Below are 17,679 nucleotides of genomic sequence, written 5' to 3'. Positions count from 1 at the left end.
CTTCCTGTTTCCCACTGCTTTTGTTTCCATGCGGCAAAGGTTCTCACCACGGAACTCTGCCCTTTTGGACTTTGGTCATTGCTCTCGGCATCGGCATCTCAGGGTGTTCGGTGTGGATTTTTCCCTAGTTTCTTAACTTGGCCTTCCTATTTCCAAAACAATGCCCATTGTATATCTGGCGCTTGGAATCCTTTAACTGTCTACCCAGTCACCTAGAATAGGTGGTGAGAGTGTGTACATTTTAACACAGCTCCTAAGCAACAAGTTACTTCTGTGATCTTTTCACTCATTTTTATCTTTTTTTCTGACTCATTAGAACATATCTGACTTTTTTACTTCCTCAGTTCTTGATCTAGACATTTAGATCCTCTAATTAAAACAAATAGGGTCTTGGGGCACCTGGGTGGCTTAGTCGGTTAAGCATCTGCCTTTGGCTCAGGTCATGATCCTGGGGTCCTGGGATCGAGCCCCACATTGGGCTCCCAGCTGAGCAGGGAGCCTGCTTCTCCCTCTCCCTCTGCCTGCCGCTCTGCCGGCTTGTGCGCACGTTTCCTTGCTCTCTGTCTCTCTCTGTGTCAAATAAATAAATAAAATCTTAAAAAAATAAATAGGGTCTCTTACCTCCTTCCATATGAATAGCAATGGTACTTTGCATTTAAGTTAAGACAATTTTTTAAGTCTTCACTGAGATTGAGCCAGTACTTAAATTTTTTTTTTCTGTTCAGTAGCTGATGTCTTAAGGCTTACCACTGACTTCAAACTTCTAAATGAACACTTACAACGTATACTTGGAAATCTTTTTACCAACATTCTGAGGTTTTATATTAGGAGAGTCCAGAATGAGAACAAAGGGATGATTTCCTTCTAACTTCATGCATAGAGAAGTTAAAAGGGAATTGTTGGGAAAGATTAGCTAGAAAATAAAATAGGCAAGAGCAGATTTTTGGTTCTTGTCTGTTGTAAGTTTTATGCTTAAGTATGTCATGTTTTTACAGTTACACTAGGTGACATAAAATACAATGATGACCCTGTTAAAGAAAAAATTATTCTGACACTTGTTAAAATAAGAAGACTTTATTCAACATTTCTGCATTAGTGTAGAGAGCTAGAGCTCAGCTCCAAATGAGGCAGAAACAGCCAGGGATCTATAGCCATCAAGCAGAATGAGAGGGTCAGTGGATAGAAAATTACTAAGAGGACACATCACGGGTAGAGGGATTCTTGCTAAACACATCTTTTTTTTTTTTTTAATTATTTATTTATTCATAAGAGACAGAGAGAGAGAGAGAGAGAGGCAGACTCTCCGCTGAGCAGGGAGCCCGATGCGGGACTCGATTCCAGGACCCCGGGATCACGACCTGAGCCGAAGGCAGACGGTTAACCATCTGAGCCACCCAGGCACCCCTTGCTAAACACATCTAACAGGAGTCTTGTTAAAGGCAGATTGAGGACTCACACATCAAAGGTGGGGGATAAGGAACTTGATCAGATATCAAAAGTGGGGGAATTCTCACTAAACTGACAACAGGATTCTTGGTAGGACTGGGTTAGGCAGGTCATATATAGGATGGAGCCAAGATCAAGGCCCAGCTGAAGAGAGGGCTCAGAGGAGCCTGACTAACATTTGGTTGAGAAGATACTTTGATATTCCATGTGTATTATATAATTACTTTAATAAATTTCAAGCAATTATTCTATAGAGTTGATAGGTTTTTTTTGTTTGTGTGTGTGTGTTTGTTTTTTTAAAGATTTTATTTATTTATTTGACAGAGAGAGAAAGCACAAGCCGGGAGAGCGGCAGGCAGAGGGAGAGGGAGAAGCAGGCTTCCCCCTGAGCAAGGGAAGCCCACTGTGGGACTCAATCCCAGGACCCCGGGATCATGACCTGAGCCAAAGGCAGTCGCTTAACCAACTGAGCCACCCAGGCACCCTAGAGTTGATAGAAGTTTTAAAATGAAATTGTTGGGAGTTCCTTTCTATTTGCTAGATGGGATGCTGCCCAATTCATTAATCATTAAATAAAGCCAATTAGATCTTCCATGAATGAATGAGTGAATGAAATTGCTCTACTTAAAACAAACTTACCTGTTTTCTCTATCTGACAAAACTTATAATTGGTTGCTAATAGAGAAACAGTTTCTAAGAACTACTTTAAAATGGTTTAAAAAGAGTAAACAAGGCAAATTATTTGGAAGTGCCATCATTTTTTATAATATTGATCCTAATTTAAGACATTTTATGCTTTTAAGCCTTCGCCCTTACTGATAATGATAAACTATATATAGTTAAATTTTTATTTCTAAGTACATTCTGAGTGTTTATAGTGTCTCTAGTTCTAAACTAGGAAAATAATATTTAGTTTATTTGAAATTTAAAAAAACAGCTAACAGCTACAGTAAGTTTTATTTAATGAAACCAGTATTCCATTTGGTCCTAGAGATCACTGAGAATATTTTTTTTTTCTAGAATTACAGCCCTAAATTAAATTCTCACTAGCCTCTGAGAACCCTCAGCCAGGAGGGATTTGTTTATTTGATAAAGGCACAATTCTACAGCTTTTGTACTATCATATATACATGTCAGCAGCTTGGAACTTGCCTATTAAATTATTGCCCCAGACAGGTTATTGTTGATATACTGAAAGCTTTAGAATCAGATGAAGAAATGAACCACATTGAAGCAATGTATGTTTAAAAAAAAATTATTTCTTGTCAAAATAATATGAGGGCAGTTGGTGGGCACCTGGGTGGCTCAGTCAGTTAAGCATCTGCCTTCGGCTCAGGTCATGATCCCAGGGTCCGGGGATGGACCTCCACGTTGGGCTCCCTGCTCAGTGGGGAGTCGGCTTCTCCCTCTGCACCCACACTCCCCGTCCCCACTCTTGCTCTCAAACTCTCTCTCTGTTTCAAATAAATCTTAAAAAATCTTAAAACAAAAGAAAACAACAAAACCACGCTAGGGGGAGGGAGGGAAGAGTAGGCAGAGCACAGTGAATATTCTCTATGATTCTGGGGCGCCTGGGTGGCTCAGTCGTTAAGCCTCTGCCTTCAGCTCAGGTCATGATCCCAGGGTCCTGGGATTGAGCCCCGCATCGGGCTCCCTGCTCCGCGGGAAGCCTGCTTTTCCCTCTTCCACTCCCCCTGCTTGTGTTCCTTCTCTCGCTGTGTCTCTCTCTGTCAAATAAATAAATAAAATCTTTAAAAAAATATATATATATATATATATTCTCTATGATTCTATAATGGTGGATACATGTCATACATTTGTCCAAATCTATAGAATGTACACCACAAAACAGTGAACCCTAATTAAACCCTGGGCTTTGGATGATGATGATGTATCAGCATAAGTTCATGAAATGAACAAATGAACTATGCTAGGGGTGTTAATAATGGAAGAGGTGTGCATGTTGGGGGGCAGGGAGTGTATGGAAAATTTCTTTTTTTTTTTTTTTAAAGATTTTATTTATTTATTTGAGACAGAGAGAATGAGAGAGACAGAGAGCACATGAGAGGGGGGGAGGGTCAGAGGGAGAAGCAGACTCCCTGCCAAGCAGGGAGCCCGATGCGGGACTCAATCCTGGGACTCCAGGATCATGACCTGAGCCGAAGGCAGTCGCTTAACCAACTGAGCCACCCAGGTGCCCCGAGTGTATGGAAAATTTCTGTAACTTCTTAGTTTTGCTGTGAACCTAAAACTGCTCTTAAAAAAAGTAAAGCCTTGGGCACCTGGGTTCTTAGTCAGTTAAGCACGTCGGTTAAGCACGTCTGCCTTCGGCTCAGTTCATGATCCCAGAGTCCTGGGATGGAGTCCCTGCTCAGCGGGGAGCCTGCTTCACCCTCTCCCTCTGCTCCCCTGCTCCTGCTCTCTTGCTCGCTCACTCTATCTCAAATAAATAAATAAAATCTTAAAAATAAAGTAAAGCCTTAAAAAAATAACATCTAAATATCTTCAAACAAAAAAAAATCTCTTAGGAAATAGCATTGAATTTCATGCAAACAGAACTTACACTATCAAGTGGATAAGAATAAGGTAAATCTCTTTCAGGAGGAGAAATGTAGTTATTAATCCTTGAATACTTTTGGAATGATGTAGAATAATATAAGGAAAATAAACATTTATAAAAGTACAATTGGTTACTATTCTTTTTTAAGTGTAGCCTGGTTGAAAACATAAGTAAACTTTGGAAGATGTGTTACTACTTTAAAGGGAAGTGAAGCAGAGACATTTTGGAGAACTTTTGGTCAGTAAAAAGGTTGCCGCTGTTTACAGTTTTTGGTAAAGACTGTAATGATGGGGAATATAAGGTGACAGAGAGCACGAGAGGGAAGAGGGCAGAGGGAGAAGCAGACCCCCTGCTGAGCAGGAAGCCCGATGCGGGACTCGATCCCCGGACTCCCGGATCATGACCTGAGCCAAAGGCAGTCGCTTAACCAACTGAGCCACCCAGGCGCCCCAACAATAGCTGACATTTATTGTGCCTATTTTATTTTATTTTTTTAAGATTTTATTTTTAGGGGCGCCTGCGTGGCTCAGTCGTTAAGCGTCTGCCTTCGGCTCAGGTCATGATCCCAGGGTCCCGGGATCGAGCCCCACATCGGGCTCCCTGCTCGGCGGGAAGCCTGCCTCTCCCTCTCCCACTCCCCTGCTTGTGTTCCTGCTCTCGCTATCTCTCTCTCTGTAAATAAATAAATAAAATCTTAAAAAAAAAAATTTTTTTTATTTTTAAATAATCTCTACACCTGACATAGGGCTTGAACCCACAACCCCGAAATCAAGAGTTGCATGCTCCACCAACTGAGCCAGCAGGTGCCCCTATATTTTGAATATTCTGCCGAAGACAAATATTATTATCTTATTTAATTTCACAAAAATTGTAAGAAGTAGATACCATCCCACTTTACGGTAAGGATGTGATTTAAAGACATTAAGTGATTGAAATTCAAATCCAGGTCTGTCTCAACTCCAGAGCCTGTATCTTTCTATTTTGCCATAGTACCCCATAATAATTTGAAAAGCTAAGAAGACTTCCATAGTATTGTTTTATTCAAAAGGGTTTTTGTAAACATTTAGCAATTGCCTGCTATATACTGTTTACTTTGCTAGACCTTGTATAGTACAGAAAAGGAAAGCAAGGCAGTTTGCAAAGAAAACTTCAGTTTTGGGGGACAGGATAGTATCTATAGAACTAATTATCAATAGCAATTATATTTTAGGTGCTATAATAAATGTTCAAACAAAGTATGGTAAAGTATGTTATAATATGGTAGATGATTCTTGAAATTGTAAGTACTGGGAGTACTTCTTGGAAAGAAACAGAAGAACCCAACCTTAAAAGATGGGAAGGGTTTAGACCAGCAAAGATAAGAAGAGAGGCAAAACTTTCAAGACAGTGTAAGTCAATCTCAGAAGCAAAGTCTTTAATACACACAGTAGTCCAATGAGGGAGGTAAAGATTTTGGTAGACACCAGAGAAACAAGCTGGCAGAGATCTGGCTCCTGAAGTATGCAATATATACAAGTATATTAGGCAGTATAAACTGGCCTGGGCCTTCCTGATAAGTAGAATGGGGCTATTATCTAGGGAAAAATTTCTTCCTTGCCTGTACAGAGTTATCCACTGACATTCAAACAGAGCTGTAGTTGTTAAGTACTCGAGTCCTGTTGTATGTGATTGTCAAGAAAATAATTTTAAAAGCTAGTTATGAATAGATGTAATGTTGAAATATGTGGGGTCTGTTATTAAAAGATTATTATTTAATAAGCTAAAAACCCAAGTTTTATAAATTTTCTAAGTGTCTTTTAATATATTTTCTAAAGTTTCTTACTATAGTAGTTGAAAATTAACAGAATTAGCAGTTTCTGGGGAACAATAAAGGTATATTACTTTCTCAGTTTGATGTTTAAACTTTCAGTACAGGTATTAGTAATGTAATAATGAAATTTTGAATCTTGCAAAGATTAGGTATTTTTCTTTATTTCCCCCTTTTAGGGAGAGGTGGAAAGATAAGGAGAATGGGAGGAAACTGAAATCTAGGAGAACTTATCTCTTACTGATACTTATAGATTCAAAATTCTCCCTTTTGGATGCCTAGGTAGCTCAGTTGGTTAAGTAAGGTCTGCCTTTGGCTCAGGTCATGATCCCAGGGTTCTGGGATCGAGTGCCACATTGGCTCCTTTTTTTTTTTTAGATTTTTAAATTTATTTTTTGGCAGAGAAAGAGGCAGTGAGAGAGGGAACACAAGGAGGGGGAGTGGGAAAGGGAGAAGCAGGCTTCCTGCAGAGCAGGGAGCCTGATGCGGGGCTCAATCCCAGGACGCTGGGATCATGACCTGAGCTGAAGGCAGATGCTTAACAATTGAGCCACTCAGGCACCCCTCGCATCGCATGGGGCTCCTTGCTCAGCGGGAAGCCTGCTTCTCCCTCTCCCTGCCACGCTCTCTCTCTCTCTGTGCCTCTCTCTATGACAAATAAATAAAATCTTTTAAAAAAATAAATAAATTCTCCCTTTTTAGGTTAGAAACATAATACAGTGGATTCTGTGAAATCAACATTATTGGAGTATTTAAGTATATAAAGGATTAGAATTGTGTGTAAGACTTGAGTTACTCTCCTTTCAAAATATATGTATGTGCAGGCGCCTGGCTGGCTCAGTCAGTGGAGCATGTGACTCTTGACTTTAGCTCAGATCATGATCTTGAGGTTGTGAGACTGAGCCTGCTTAAGAATCTCTCTCTCCTTTTCCCTCTGCCCCTCCCCCACTCTAAAAAATAAATAAAACAAAAATTTTTTTAAACTTAAAAAATATATACGTGGAGGGGCGCCTAGTTGGCTCAGTTGGTGGAGTGTGTGACTATTGATCTCCAGGTTGTATAGGTTTGAACCCCCCATTGGGTGTAGAGGTTAGTTAAAATCTCTTACAAAATAAATAAAATAAAATAGATATACATGGAGTTATATCCTTCACTGCAGATAAATGCTACGTGCAGTAAAACTACTACTTTATGGAATCGGGATTTATTTTAAAAGCCTTGTTTTTGTTTTTTTTTAAAGCAGTTTTTGTTCAACCAGAACCTCCATATCAGTGATTCTCTGTTAGGCTGGGGATGGCATGCCTCCCTTCTATGGGATATATGCTTTCTTTTTTTTATTATTATTAATTTTATTTATTTGAGAGCGAGTGAGTGAGTGAGAGAGCACAAGCAGAGAGGGAGGGAGAAGCAGGCTCCCCATAAACAGGGAGCCTGATGCGGGGCTCGGTCCCTGGGATCATGATCTGAGCCGAAGGCAGACGCTTAACTGGCTGAGCCACCCAAGCACCCCGATATACCTGCTTTCAACTTTCTTTCCCCACCCCAGTCTTAAGAATGATTGATTAAATCACTGTTTTTAAAAGTGTCATCCATCATTTGTATTGCCTCAAAAATATTTTTGCAATCACTAACTACTAAGCCATTTCTCTTTCCCTTTTTACTTCTGCCACTGATGTGTTTTACCTCTACCAAATTTCATCTTGTTAGATTTTTTTTTAAATCTATTTATTAGCGAGAGAGTGAGAGATCATGAGCAAGGGGGAGGGGTAGAGGGAGAAGCAGACTCCCTGCTGAGCAGGGAGCCCAAAGTGGGACTCCATCTCAGGACACTGGGATCATGACCTGAGCTGAAGGTAGATGCTTAGCGGGGTAAGCCACCCAGGTGCCCTTCATCTTGTCAGTTTTGACCCAGTTTTGAAGCTAGATAATACTGACTTTTAAAGTTATTTTTTATCATTGTATTTATCCCTCTTAACTTTGTTTCAACTGCAGCTTTCATAAGCAAGGCTCTACTCAATTCCTGATTTAAAAAAAAAAAAAATTCTAGAAGGACTAGGCTAAATCCATGTGATACCATGCTAAAGATAATCCTCCTGAATTTTAATACCTGTTACTACCGCATAGTATAGTTGATTATCCAGTTCCAGGTCCACCTCTGTATAGGTATATGACCTTGGATAGGCACTTAAACTATCTGAATCTATTCCTTTTATAATGGGGTAAGTGTCTCTTGCCTTACTACTTAAGCTGTTTTAAGATCAAAAGAGAAACTGGTTATGAAAGAGTTTTGTAAACAATAAAATAGTAGTCATTAATTTACATTCCTAGCATGTGCCAGATCTCAGTTCTGGATATACAGCAAGGAACAAGCATAATGAGTTCTTACGTTCTGTGCCAGGGCTTGGCAAATCTGATCTGCTGCATGTTTTTATATAGACTACACGCTAATGTTTTTTTGAATGGTTAGGGGGGAAAATCAGAAGAAGAATATTTCATGACATGGGAAAATTACATGAAATACAAATAAGAGTATCCAAAATAATGTTTGGGGGGGGAGTGCCTGGGTGGTTCAGTCTGTTAAGCATCTGATCATGATCCTGGGGTACTGTATGGAGTCCTGGGTCTGGTTTTCTGCTCGGCGGGGATCTGCTTCTCCCTCTCCCTCTGCCACTCTCCCTGCTTGTGTTCTCTCACTCTCTTTCTCTCTGTCAAATAAAACAATCTTTTTAAAAAATAGTTAGGTCATCTGGGCGTCTCAGTTGGTTGGGCATCTGCCTTCGGCTCAGATCTCTGAGCCCTGGGATTGGCAGGCCTGGCTCTCTGCTCAGTGGGGAGCCTGCTTCTCCCTCACCCTCTGCCTGCTGCTCCCCTTCCTTGGGCTCGCTCTCTCTCTCTGTCAAATGAATAAATAAAAATTTTTTAAAAATTAGCCCAGTGGGGGCAATCCTTTACAATATATGTTTATCAAATCACATCATACACTTTAAATATCTTACAACTTTATTTCCCAATAGTACCTCAATTAAAAATAAGTAAAACTTATTAGAACACAACTGTGCTCATTTGTTTATAGTTGGGACCAAGACCATGTGGCCCACATAGCCCTAAAATGTTCACTGTCTGGCCTTTTACATTAGCAGTTTGCTGATCCATGCTCTGTGTTCTTGGAATTCTTTTGGGGGTGTTGAGCAAGAAACATAAGTATAGTTCTTTTTTTTTTTTTCCCTTTAGAGAGAGGGAGGGGGAAGGGGGGCAGAGGGAAAAGAGAGATTCTTAAGCAGGTTCCACGCCCAGCACAGAGCCCTACATGGGGCTTGACCTCTCAGCCCCTAGATCATGACCTGAGCTGAGATCCAGAGTCAGACGTTTCACCAACTGAGCCCACCAGGCATCCCTGTAGTTCAGTGTTGACAAGTTCCCTGAAGAAAAAAAGTAAATGGGCTAGAATTGTGAAGGGTACAGAAAGTATCGAGGCTAATTTGTATGTAGGAGTCAGGACGTCAGAAGGTGACATTTGAACAGAGACTTGACTGAAAAGAGATGCTCTGACAGAAGAGCATTTCTGGCAAAGGGAACAAGAAATGTGATCGCCCCGAGGCAGTAGTATAGCTGTAAGGTCTAGTAGCTAAACAGTAGGACATGGGGGTGAGGGAATCAAATTTTGAAGGGCCTTGGAGACCATGGAGCAGACTTTAGATTTTTATAGAGAATATGTAAATGTAGCATTAAGATTTCAACTACTGTTTCAGGGTATTTTTATGGTATTGTTATAGTGACAAATCACCGTGCCACTTCAAAGTCTGTTGTCAAAGACTGACAAATACTAAGATTTATCTGATACTAAGTAGTCCACCTTTTTTAGTAACTCTCAGAAAATAACACTGGGATTATTGACCATGATAGTGTTTTTGGGATCCAACTTTGGCATTTAATGATGACTACATTCTTTTTAGCCATTCATTTAGAATTTCACCCTTGCTGTTGCATATATGTCTTCACCTGTCACCAGCTTTCATTTAAAAATTGGGGGATGTTGGGGCGTCTGGGTGGCTCAGTCATTAAGCGTCTGCCTTCAGCGCCGGTCATGATCCGGGGTCCTGGGATCGAGCCCCGAATCAGGCTCCCTGCTCAGAGGGAAGCCTGCTTCTCCCTCTCCTGCTCCCCCTGCTTGTGTTCCCTCTCGCTGTCTCTCTCTGTCAAATAAGGAAATAAAATCTTAAAAAAAAAAAATTAGGGGATGTTTTAATTTCTTTAATTGGATGTTTTTCCTTTTTTTTTTTTTTTTTTAAAGATTTTACCTATTCATTTGAGAGAGAGAGAGCACAAGCAGGGGGAGAGGCAGAGGGAGAGGGGGAAGCAGACCCCCTGCTGAGCTGGGAGCTGGACATGGGGCTGGATCCCAGGACCTGGAGATCGTGACCTGAGCCGAAGGCCGACACTTAACCATCTGAGCCACCCAGACGCCCCCATTTTTCCTATTCTTGATATTCTCAGATTTATGGAGATCACTTACTTTTTTTTCCAGCACTTTATAATTCTTCAGCACTTAAGCCTGAATTCAAATACTACTACTTGATATTCCTCCTTCTCTGACTTTTGTGCACTTTGTGGTTTTTTTTCCTTTAGAAAATGGAAGCAAGGTTTTAGTTTACTTTTCTTTTTCTTTTTTTTTTTTTTAAAGATTTTATTTATTTATTAGAGTGAGAGAGAGAAAGAGCAGAGCACAAGAGCGGGGAGCGGGAGAGGGAGAAGCAGACTCCCTGCTGAGCAGGGAGCCCGATGCGGGACTCGATCCCAGGGCTCCAGGATCATGACCTGAGCCGAAGGCAGTCGCTTAACCAACTGAGCCACCCAGGCGCCCTAGTTTACTTTTCTTTTTCAATATAATCCCTTCATTTAACCAATTAACTATCCTAAATTTTCTAGCATAAGGCATTATGCAGCTAGGAAGTGAATAAGGTTAAGCTCCTGGTCAAAAAGCATATGCAGAGTATAGCTTTGAAAAGCCTTCCTTGTTGCTTTTAGCATTTTACCAACTTCACTTTATCCTGTCCTTTAGCTTCCTTGACCTATAGCTTCCTTGACCCATGCTTTCAGTTTTGATGTCACTCCAAAGCCTTTATCTTGTTTATGTCCTCTTTCATCGTTTTTTTTTTAAGACTTTATTTTTAAGTAATCTCTATACCCAGCGTGGGGCTCAAATTCACAACCAAATTCACAACCCCAAGATCAAGAGTCTAGTAGCTCTACTGACTGAGCCAGCCAGGCGCCCCTGTCCTCTTTCATCTTTAAAAAAATTAATTTATTGGATGGGAGATGTTCACATGCTCCTCTTTTGATTTTTAAAAATTTAAAAATTATCTTTAACGTACAAGTAATGAAGTAATGGGTGAAATAGATAAAGGGGATTAAGAAGTACTAACTTCCAGGGGAAAAAAATTCTTTTTATCATACAAGTAATTTATGTTCCTTGTACAGCTTTTTGAACATGGAGATAAGCCAAAAAAGGAAAGAAAAATATCTTGTAATACCAGAGGAAGTCCTAATTAAAATTAGTAGCTATACTTGTATGTAAATATATTTACTCTTAATAAAACGGGAATACATCGTGTGAACTTTTTTCACTCAACAGCATGTGATAAACATCAACCTATGTCAACAGAACACTTCTCAGACTTTTTTTTTTTTTAAGATTTTTAAAATTTATTTGACAGAGAGAGAGACAGCGACAGAGGGAACACAAGCAGGGGGAATGGGAGAGGGAGAAGCAGGCTTCTCGCAGAGCAGGGAGCCCGATGTGGGGCTCGATCCCATGAGCCGAAGGCAGACGCTTAACGACTGAGCCACCCAGGTGCCCCTTCTCAGACGTTTTTGCTCTCGGGACTCCTTTACACTCTTAGGAATCAAATTTTTATTTATGTAGCTTATATCTATTTACTAAATATTAAAATTTAAGAGATTTTTAAAGCATTAGTTCATTTAAAAACATAATTATTACCCGTTAATATAAATGATTGGTATTTTGTTTTGGGGGGGAAAAAAGCTTTATTTTCCAAAACAAAAAAAGAATTAGTGGGAAAAGTAGGACTATTTTACATTTTGCAAATCTTTTAAATATCTACATTCAGTTTGTTGTACTGTGTTGTCTTAGTTTGTACATACTGTTTCCTCTGACTGGAATGCCCTCATTGGTATTATTCATCCTTCAATCCAGCTCATACATCACTGTATTTAAAGGCCACCCCACCCCTCCTTATATACATATGTAGAGTTGATTACATCTTCTTGGTGCCTCACTGTGGCCTTTAATTCTTGCTTGCTGTATTACTACGTATGTGTCAGGTCCTTGAACTACAAACACTTAAATTTTTTGACTGAAGGGAGTTTCATAATTATGTAAGGGTTATGGGAAAAGCACCTGGACAGAAGTGGGATAGACCATAGCCGCAATACTGCCACAAATAGACTATAGGTTTGCTGTCAAAGTAGGTTTACTAATTTCTTAAATGAGTGATTGACTCATTCTTAAATGAGTGATTGACAGCAACAGTTGATGAGGACAGAAATATGATTAACTGCACATGCCAACGCAAATATACACAGTTGGCAATCCATATGGGAACTGTTAGTCCTGTGTAGTATAATTTTCATGAGTCGAGCAGCATTTCTTATTTCCTAATTGGAACCGCTCTTTTTATTGTTAGTTAATACAAGAGCTTTATGGAGTATTCCTCTTAATCTCCACCAGTTTTCATCCCAGAAAACTAATACATTATCTGTAATTACCCTGTCATGGCAGGGTTCTCAAACTTTATGTACATAAGAATATTTTAAAGTGTTTGTGGTGTGGATTCCTCCCCTCTGCTTCCACACACATATAGGTTTTGTTTTCTAAGTCTTAAAGAATCAGGTAGAGTTATAGCTCAAAGAAATTTTGCAGATCTTCTCATCTCTTTTAGGAATTGGATTATAATGAGGAAATTCAGGACCAAAAAAGGTTAGTAGTGTTTCTAGAATCACAAATCTAGTTAGTTAATGGACCAACACAGCCAGTAATTAGAATCCAGGTTTCCAGTGTACCTTGCTCCGTCAGTCAGTAGGTCTTTTTTTTTTTTTTTTTTTTTGGTTTTATTTATTTATTTGACAGAGAGACAGCGAGAGAGGGAACAGAAGCAGCGGGAGTAGGAGAGGGAGAAGCAGGCTTCCCGCTGAGCAGGGAGTCTGATGTGGGGCTCGATCCCAGGACCCTGGGATCATGACCTGAGCCGAAGGCAGACGCTTAACGACTGAGCCACCCAGACGCCCCAGTCAGTAGGTCTATCTTGACAAAGAAATACATTTGTCCATGGGACAGCTTTAGCTTTTCTTTTCCATATAAACCTAAAGTTGTAAAGTGTTTTTTGTCTTTTTCTTATTTTCTTCTCAGTTCCCAGCCTTATTTTCAAGACTCTTGAAAGTCTTTTTTTTCTGCTTAAGAATGGTTTGACTTTGATGGTAGCCTTAATTTGATTGGGTCAGCAAGAATTTAAAATTGTTTGAAGGAAATTAAGAAGTCAACAGAGGATGCCTTATTGGAAAGCAGGGCTCAGTTTATTGGTAGATAGATATATCATGTTCCTCTTTGCCCCTCATCAGTGAATTGAATCATCTTCATACTCATTATCACATCAAAAATTAGGGAATTTTCAACATTCTTTCTGTCATAGTGTGTTAGAATTATACTGCGAGACTCATTTGAGGTCAGTCCTATTGCTAACATCATAATTACATGTGTATAATGCAAAATGATACTCCAAATTAATTTTTCTTTTAAATGGGTTTGTACATTCTTTGTATGTCACATTTGACTTGATGAGAGCTAAGAGATTAAATTATATGGCAGACTGAGCACATGGTTTCACCTCACCTTTTATGCCAGACCTTACTAGAATTTTGAAAAGAGTAGGGAAAAATAGAATGAGAGGAGAAATGAACTAGTAACTGTTTGAAAAGTGAGAGTGCCATCATTGGACCAAAATTTTTTAGCAGTTCCTCATAGAAAGAAAGCAGAATGGTAAATACATAGGGGGCAAAAGTAAGATCAGAAGAAATCATAACCCAAAACACGTGAAAGAAAACTGTTATGGAAGTGGGAGCCATTTGGAAGAACTTTATTTAAGGAGCAAAAAAGAAAGGACTCTTCTGAGTCTTGGTGTAGATTAATTGGGGAACTGTTCTGTAAGCGAACTGTACCACTTGGCTCCTCTTTTCTCTCCCATTTGGCCTAAACTACAGACAGAAATGCATTTGTCCTCAGAATATAGCATTGAGGGGCACCTGGGTGGCTCAGTTGGTTGAGCATCTGCCTTAGACTTGGGTCATGATCTCAGGGTCCTGGGATCGAGCCCCACATCTGGCTCCCTGCTTGGGGAGCCTGTTTCTCCCTCTCCCTCTGCCGCTCCCCCTACTTGTGCTCTCTCTCTCTCTCTCTCTCTCTCTCTCAATAAATAAATAAATAAATCTTTTTAAAAAATACATATATATAGCGTTGAGAATGAGCACTGAGAGCAGAGAGGCAGGGCAATACCTCAGGTAGCCTCTGGCCCTTATGAAGCTCACTCAGAAATTAATCTGCTCATACCCAGCAGTGAGTCTACTCCTTCCCTCCCCTGTGATCACTAGAGACAAATTGCAGGTAAACAGAACAGATAAGCTAAATTAAATTCAAGGAGGAACACCAAACATTTGTGGAAAACCAGTGCTACGAAAGAAAAGCACCAAACTCAAACAAAAAGTAGATCTAAATTCTTAGGAAACAGTCCATAGAGCAAGACTTTAAAGTCAGTGCAGTTAATACCCTCAAGGAGACTCAAGAGATTATTATACACACAAAAATAAAAGTCATGGAAATTAAAAGTAGAATAGTTAAAATAATTATCTGAATAGCAAAATAGACGTAACTGAAGAGCATTTTCGTGAATTGAAAAATGGAGCTTTGAGGCCTTCTCGCCAAATAAAGTATAAAATGACAAAAGAAGATAAAAATATACGAGAAAAAAATGAGATATGCAAGTTAGATCCAAAGATTTCAGCATCCATCTCAAATAGGAGATCCAGAAAAGTAGAATGGCAATGGAGTCAGGAGAGGGATTTAGAAGAAATATTGTCGATAGTATTCTTTAGAACCTTTAGTACAGCATTTAATAGTTTAGGTGATAGAAGTAATCTTTGTCTTGTTTTTAAAATTAGGGACACTGCTTGCATTGTTGCATCATTATTAGGTACGCTGTAGAATTTTGGTAGATAATCCTTTTTCAAGTTAAAGAAATTTATTCCTACCCAGAATTAGTAGTTTTGTTGTTGTTTTATGATATTTGAGTGTTGAATTTTGTCTTTTTTTCCCAGTATGAGTTAAGAGAATCGCAAGGGTTTGCTTCTTTATATGATTTATTAGTATTGAACCCATCCTTGCATTGGGATAAACACTATAAACACAGTTTGGTATCCTGCCAGCTTACTCATATTTTATTTAGTTTTGCTTAAATGTTTATAAGAGATTAGGATCATAGCTTTCTCTTTTTGTGACTCTGGTATATTTTGGGAAAAGTTTTAAATTAGCAATAATTGTGCCTCGGATAAACCTCATTGGCTATGATACTGCCACTGGACTGGGCAAAGCTATGACTGTAGTGTATTTTGACCAAAAACGGATTATTCAACTTTTTAAAGAAAAATTAAAAATCAAAGCAGCATGGATATCCCCAAATCAGGACAACCTATATTGATGATAAAAGTTTTGGGATATTTTGTGAAAAAAAATTTTGCTACTAAACAGTAAAGGTTTAAACAGAAAGTGTTATTTCAAGGAATGTGAAGAAATTTTTGTAATCTGTTAATTCCTTCTTTTATATATTACTCTTATTTTATTTATTTCTCTTTAGGTACGCATAGCTGCTAAATTCATCACTCATGCGCCCCCAGGGGAATTTAATGAAGTGTTCAATGGTGAGTAAACATTAGTATTTTAAGCTCTCCTTAATTATATATAAGCTATCTCTTTTAATCCTTACAGCACATTATAGCTATAGCTAAGGAAATCAAGATTCAAACAGGTGAAAATAACTTATCCAATGCCACCTAGCTAGTGAAGTGTCAGAGCAAGAATTCAAACCTAGGTCTGAGTCAAAAGCAAATTCTTAACCCATAAATTAGGATACCTATCTTATGTGAGAAATGATTTAAAGTAGTTTAATATGATTAAATAGAGAAGCAATATTAAATTGTTTTCATAATTTTATATCTATCATTATAAGTCATAGCTTAAGCTTCTGCAGTGCTTTCATTCAAGATGTGCCCGTAATACATATAGGACACTTTCTAAATCCATTGGGGCTGAACTTACTGTATTTGGGAAGCTTGTTACATATACAGCTTCCAGCATTACCATTCTCTTAAGATTTCTCATTCATTAGATCTGAGGTGGAATTGGGTAATCTGTTTTATCAAGTTCTCCTGGGTGATTCTGAGTCACAGCCAGTTTGGGAACCACTGTTCCAATACATTTATAACCTTCTGTGCTATTCACTGGCTTAATGTAATATAGAATGAAAAATGTGGATGAGGCATCTTGAACTCCATGATAAAATCAATCATTACAGGGCACCTGAGTGGCTCAGTTGTTGGGTGTCTGCCTTCGGCTCAGGTCACGATCCCAGAGTTCTGGGATCGAGCCCCGCATCGGGCTCCCTGCTCAGCCGAAAGCCTGCTTCTCCCCCCTGCTTGTGTTCCCTCTCTCGCTATGTCTCTCTCTGTCAAATAAATAAATAAAATATTTAAAAAAAAAAAATCAATCATTACAATCCCATTTTTTTTAATTAAATTTGTTTTTTTTTTAAGATTTTATTTATTTACTTGACAGAGACACAGCGAGAGAGGGAACACAAGCAAGGGGAGAGGGAGAGGGAGAAGCAGGCTTCCCGCCAAGCAGGGAGCCTGATGCTGGGCTCGATCCCAGGACCCTGGGATCAAGACCTGAGCCAAAGGCAGACGCTTAACGACTGAGCCACCCAGGCACCCTTACAATCCCATTTTAAGTTGTTAAATTCATTGTAAAGTTCTTCGTGCATCTTGGCTCATTTGAGCAAACATTTATTTTGAAATTCTAGTTTTACATTAGATGGCTACCTACTTAAGAGGAACTATGTGATATTCATCTGTACTTGGTCCAGAGCCCCATACATCATAGAACAATCAGCAATCTCCACCGATAAAAATTAATGATGTAGAGAAAGAGTAACCAGGAGAACATATAAACATTTACTATAAGGAGTAAATAATACAATAGAAATAAATCCAGACATTGTTCCTTATAGACTTATTTGTAGATTTTGAACACTAATAGCAAGAGAAACAAATGCAGCCTTGTTTTCTCTGGTCTTTTTTCCATATCAACCAAATACAAATTTTCAACAACTGAGCTTTTAGGAAATTTTCCTACGACTTGAACTTTATCCAGCTGATTAGCTCAAATAAATTCTTGTCTTAACAAAATTAATAGCCTTTGTAGTTAGAAGTCCCTTGTTTTATTTCTGACAACTGAATGTACTTTACAGGAATATCATGAGAATAATTGATATGAAAGCATTAGATTAAGAATTGGCAAGCAACTAAAAAAAAAAAATTGGCAAGCTACTTATGGCATGAGGGCTGGTTTTTACTGGCATGCTACACACTGGCCTCCGCCAGCCTCTTCTTTCAGAAGCCCTAAGAGTCAGTGGCCTTTGGCTTATGATTAGTCTTCCCTGTTGGAGTTAATGCTTGGTAGTTTCTTATGTGACAAGGACCCTTCTCTTCCAAAAGAAGAGAGACTAGACTCTTGACACACAGC

The 17,679-nt window shown here is 39.1% G+C and overlaps 1 protein-coding gene and 1 non-coding gene across 4 annotated transcripts in view; one reads left to right on the top strand and one right to left on the bottom strand.

The window, feature by feature from the left end:
• The window catches only part of CAPZA1 (capping actin protein of muscle Z-line subunit alpha 1), a 50,563-nt gene that overhangs the window by 9,362 nt on the left and 23,522 nt on the right, over positions 1–17,679 (top strand). For all 3 annotated transcript variants that reach the window (XM_035017760.1, XM_035017761.1, XM_035017759.1), the window contains exon 2: positions 15,734–15,797. In XM_035017760.1, the coding sequence (XP_034873651.1) occupies positions 15,734–15,797 (64 nt within the window). The remainder of the gene's footprint in view (positions 1–15,733; positions 15,798–17,679) is intronic.
• On the bottom strand, positions 15,330–15,467 carry LOC118020530. The gene has a single exon (XR_004681938.1). It is a non-coding gene; the product is annotated as a U4 spliceosomal RNA (small nuclear RNA).

Source organism: Mirounga leonina, unplaced genomic scaffold (genome assembly GCF_011800145.1).
Source record: "Mirounga leonina isolate KUSES-001 unplaced genomic scaffold, KU_Mleo_1.0 Mir_173, whole genome shotgun sequence".
Lineage (NCBI taxonomy): Eukaryota > Metazoa > Chordata > Mammalia > Carnivora > Phocidae > Mirounga > Mirounga leonina.
Note: the sequence above shows the minus strand (reverse complement) of the source record. Positions and strands in the feature narration are given on the sequence as shown.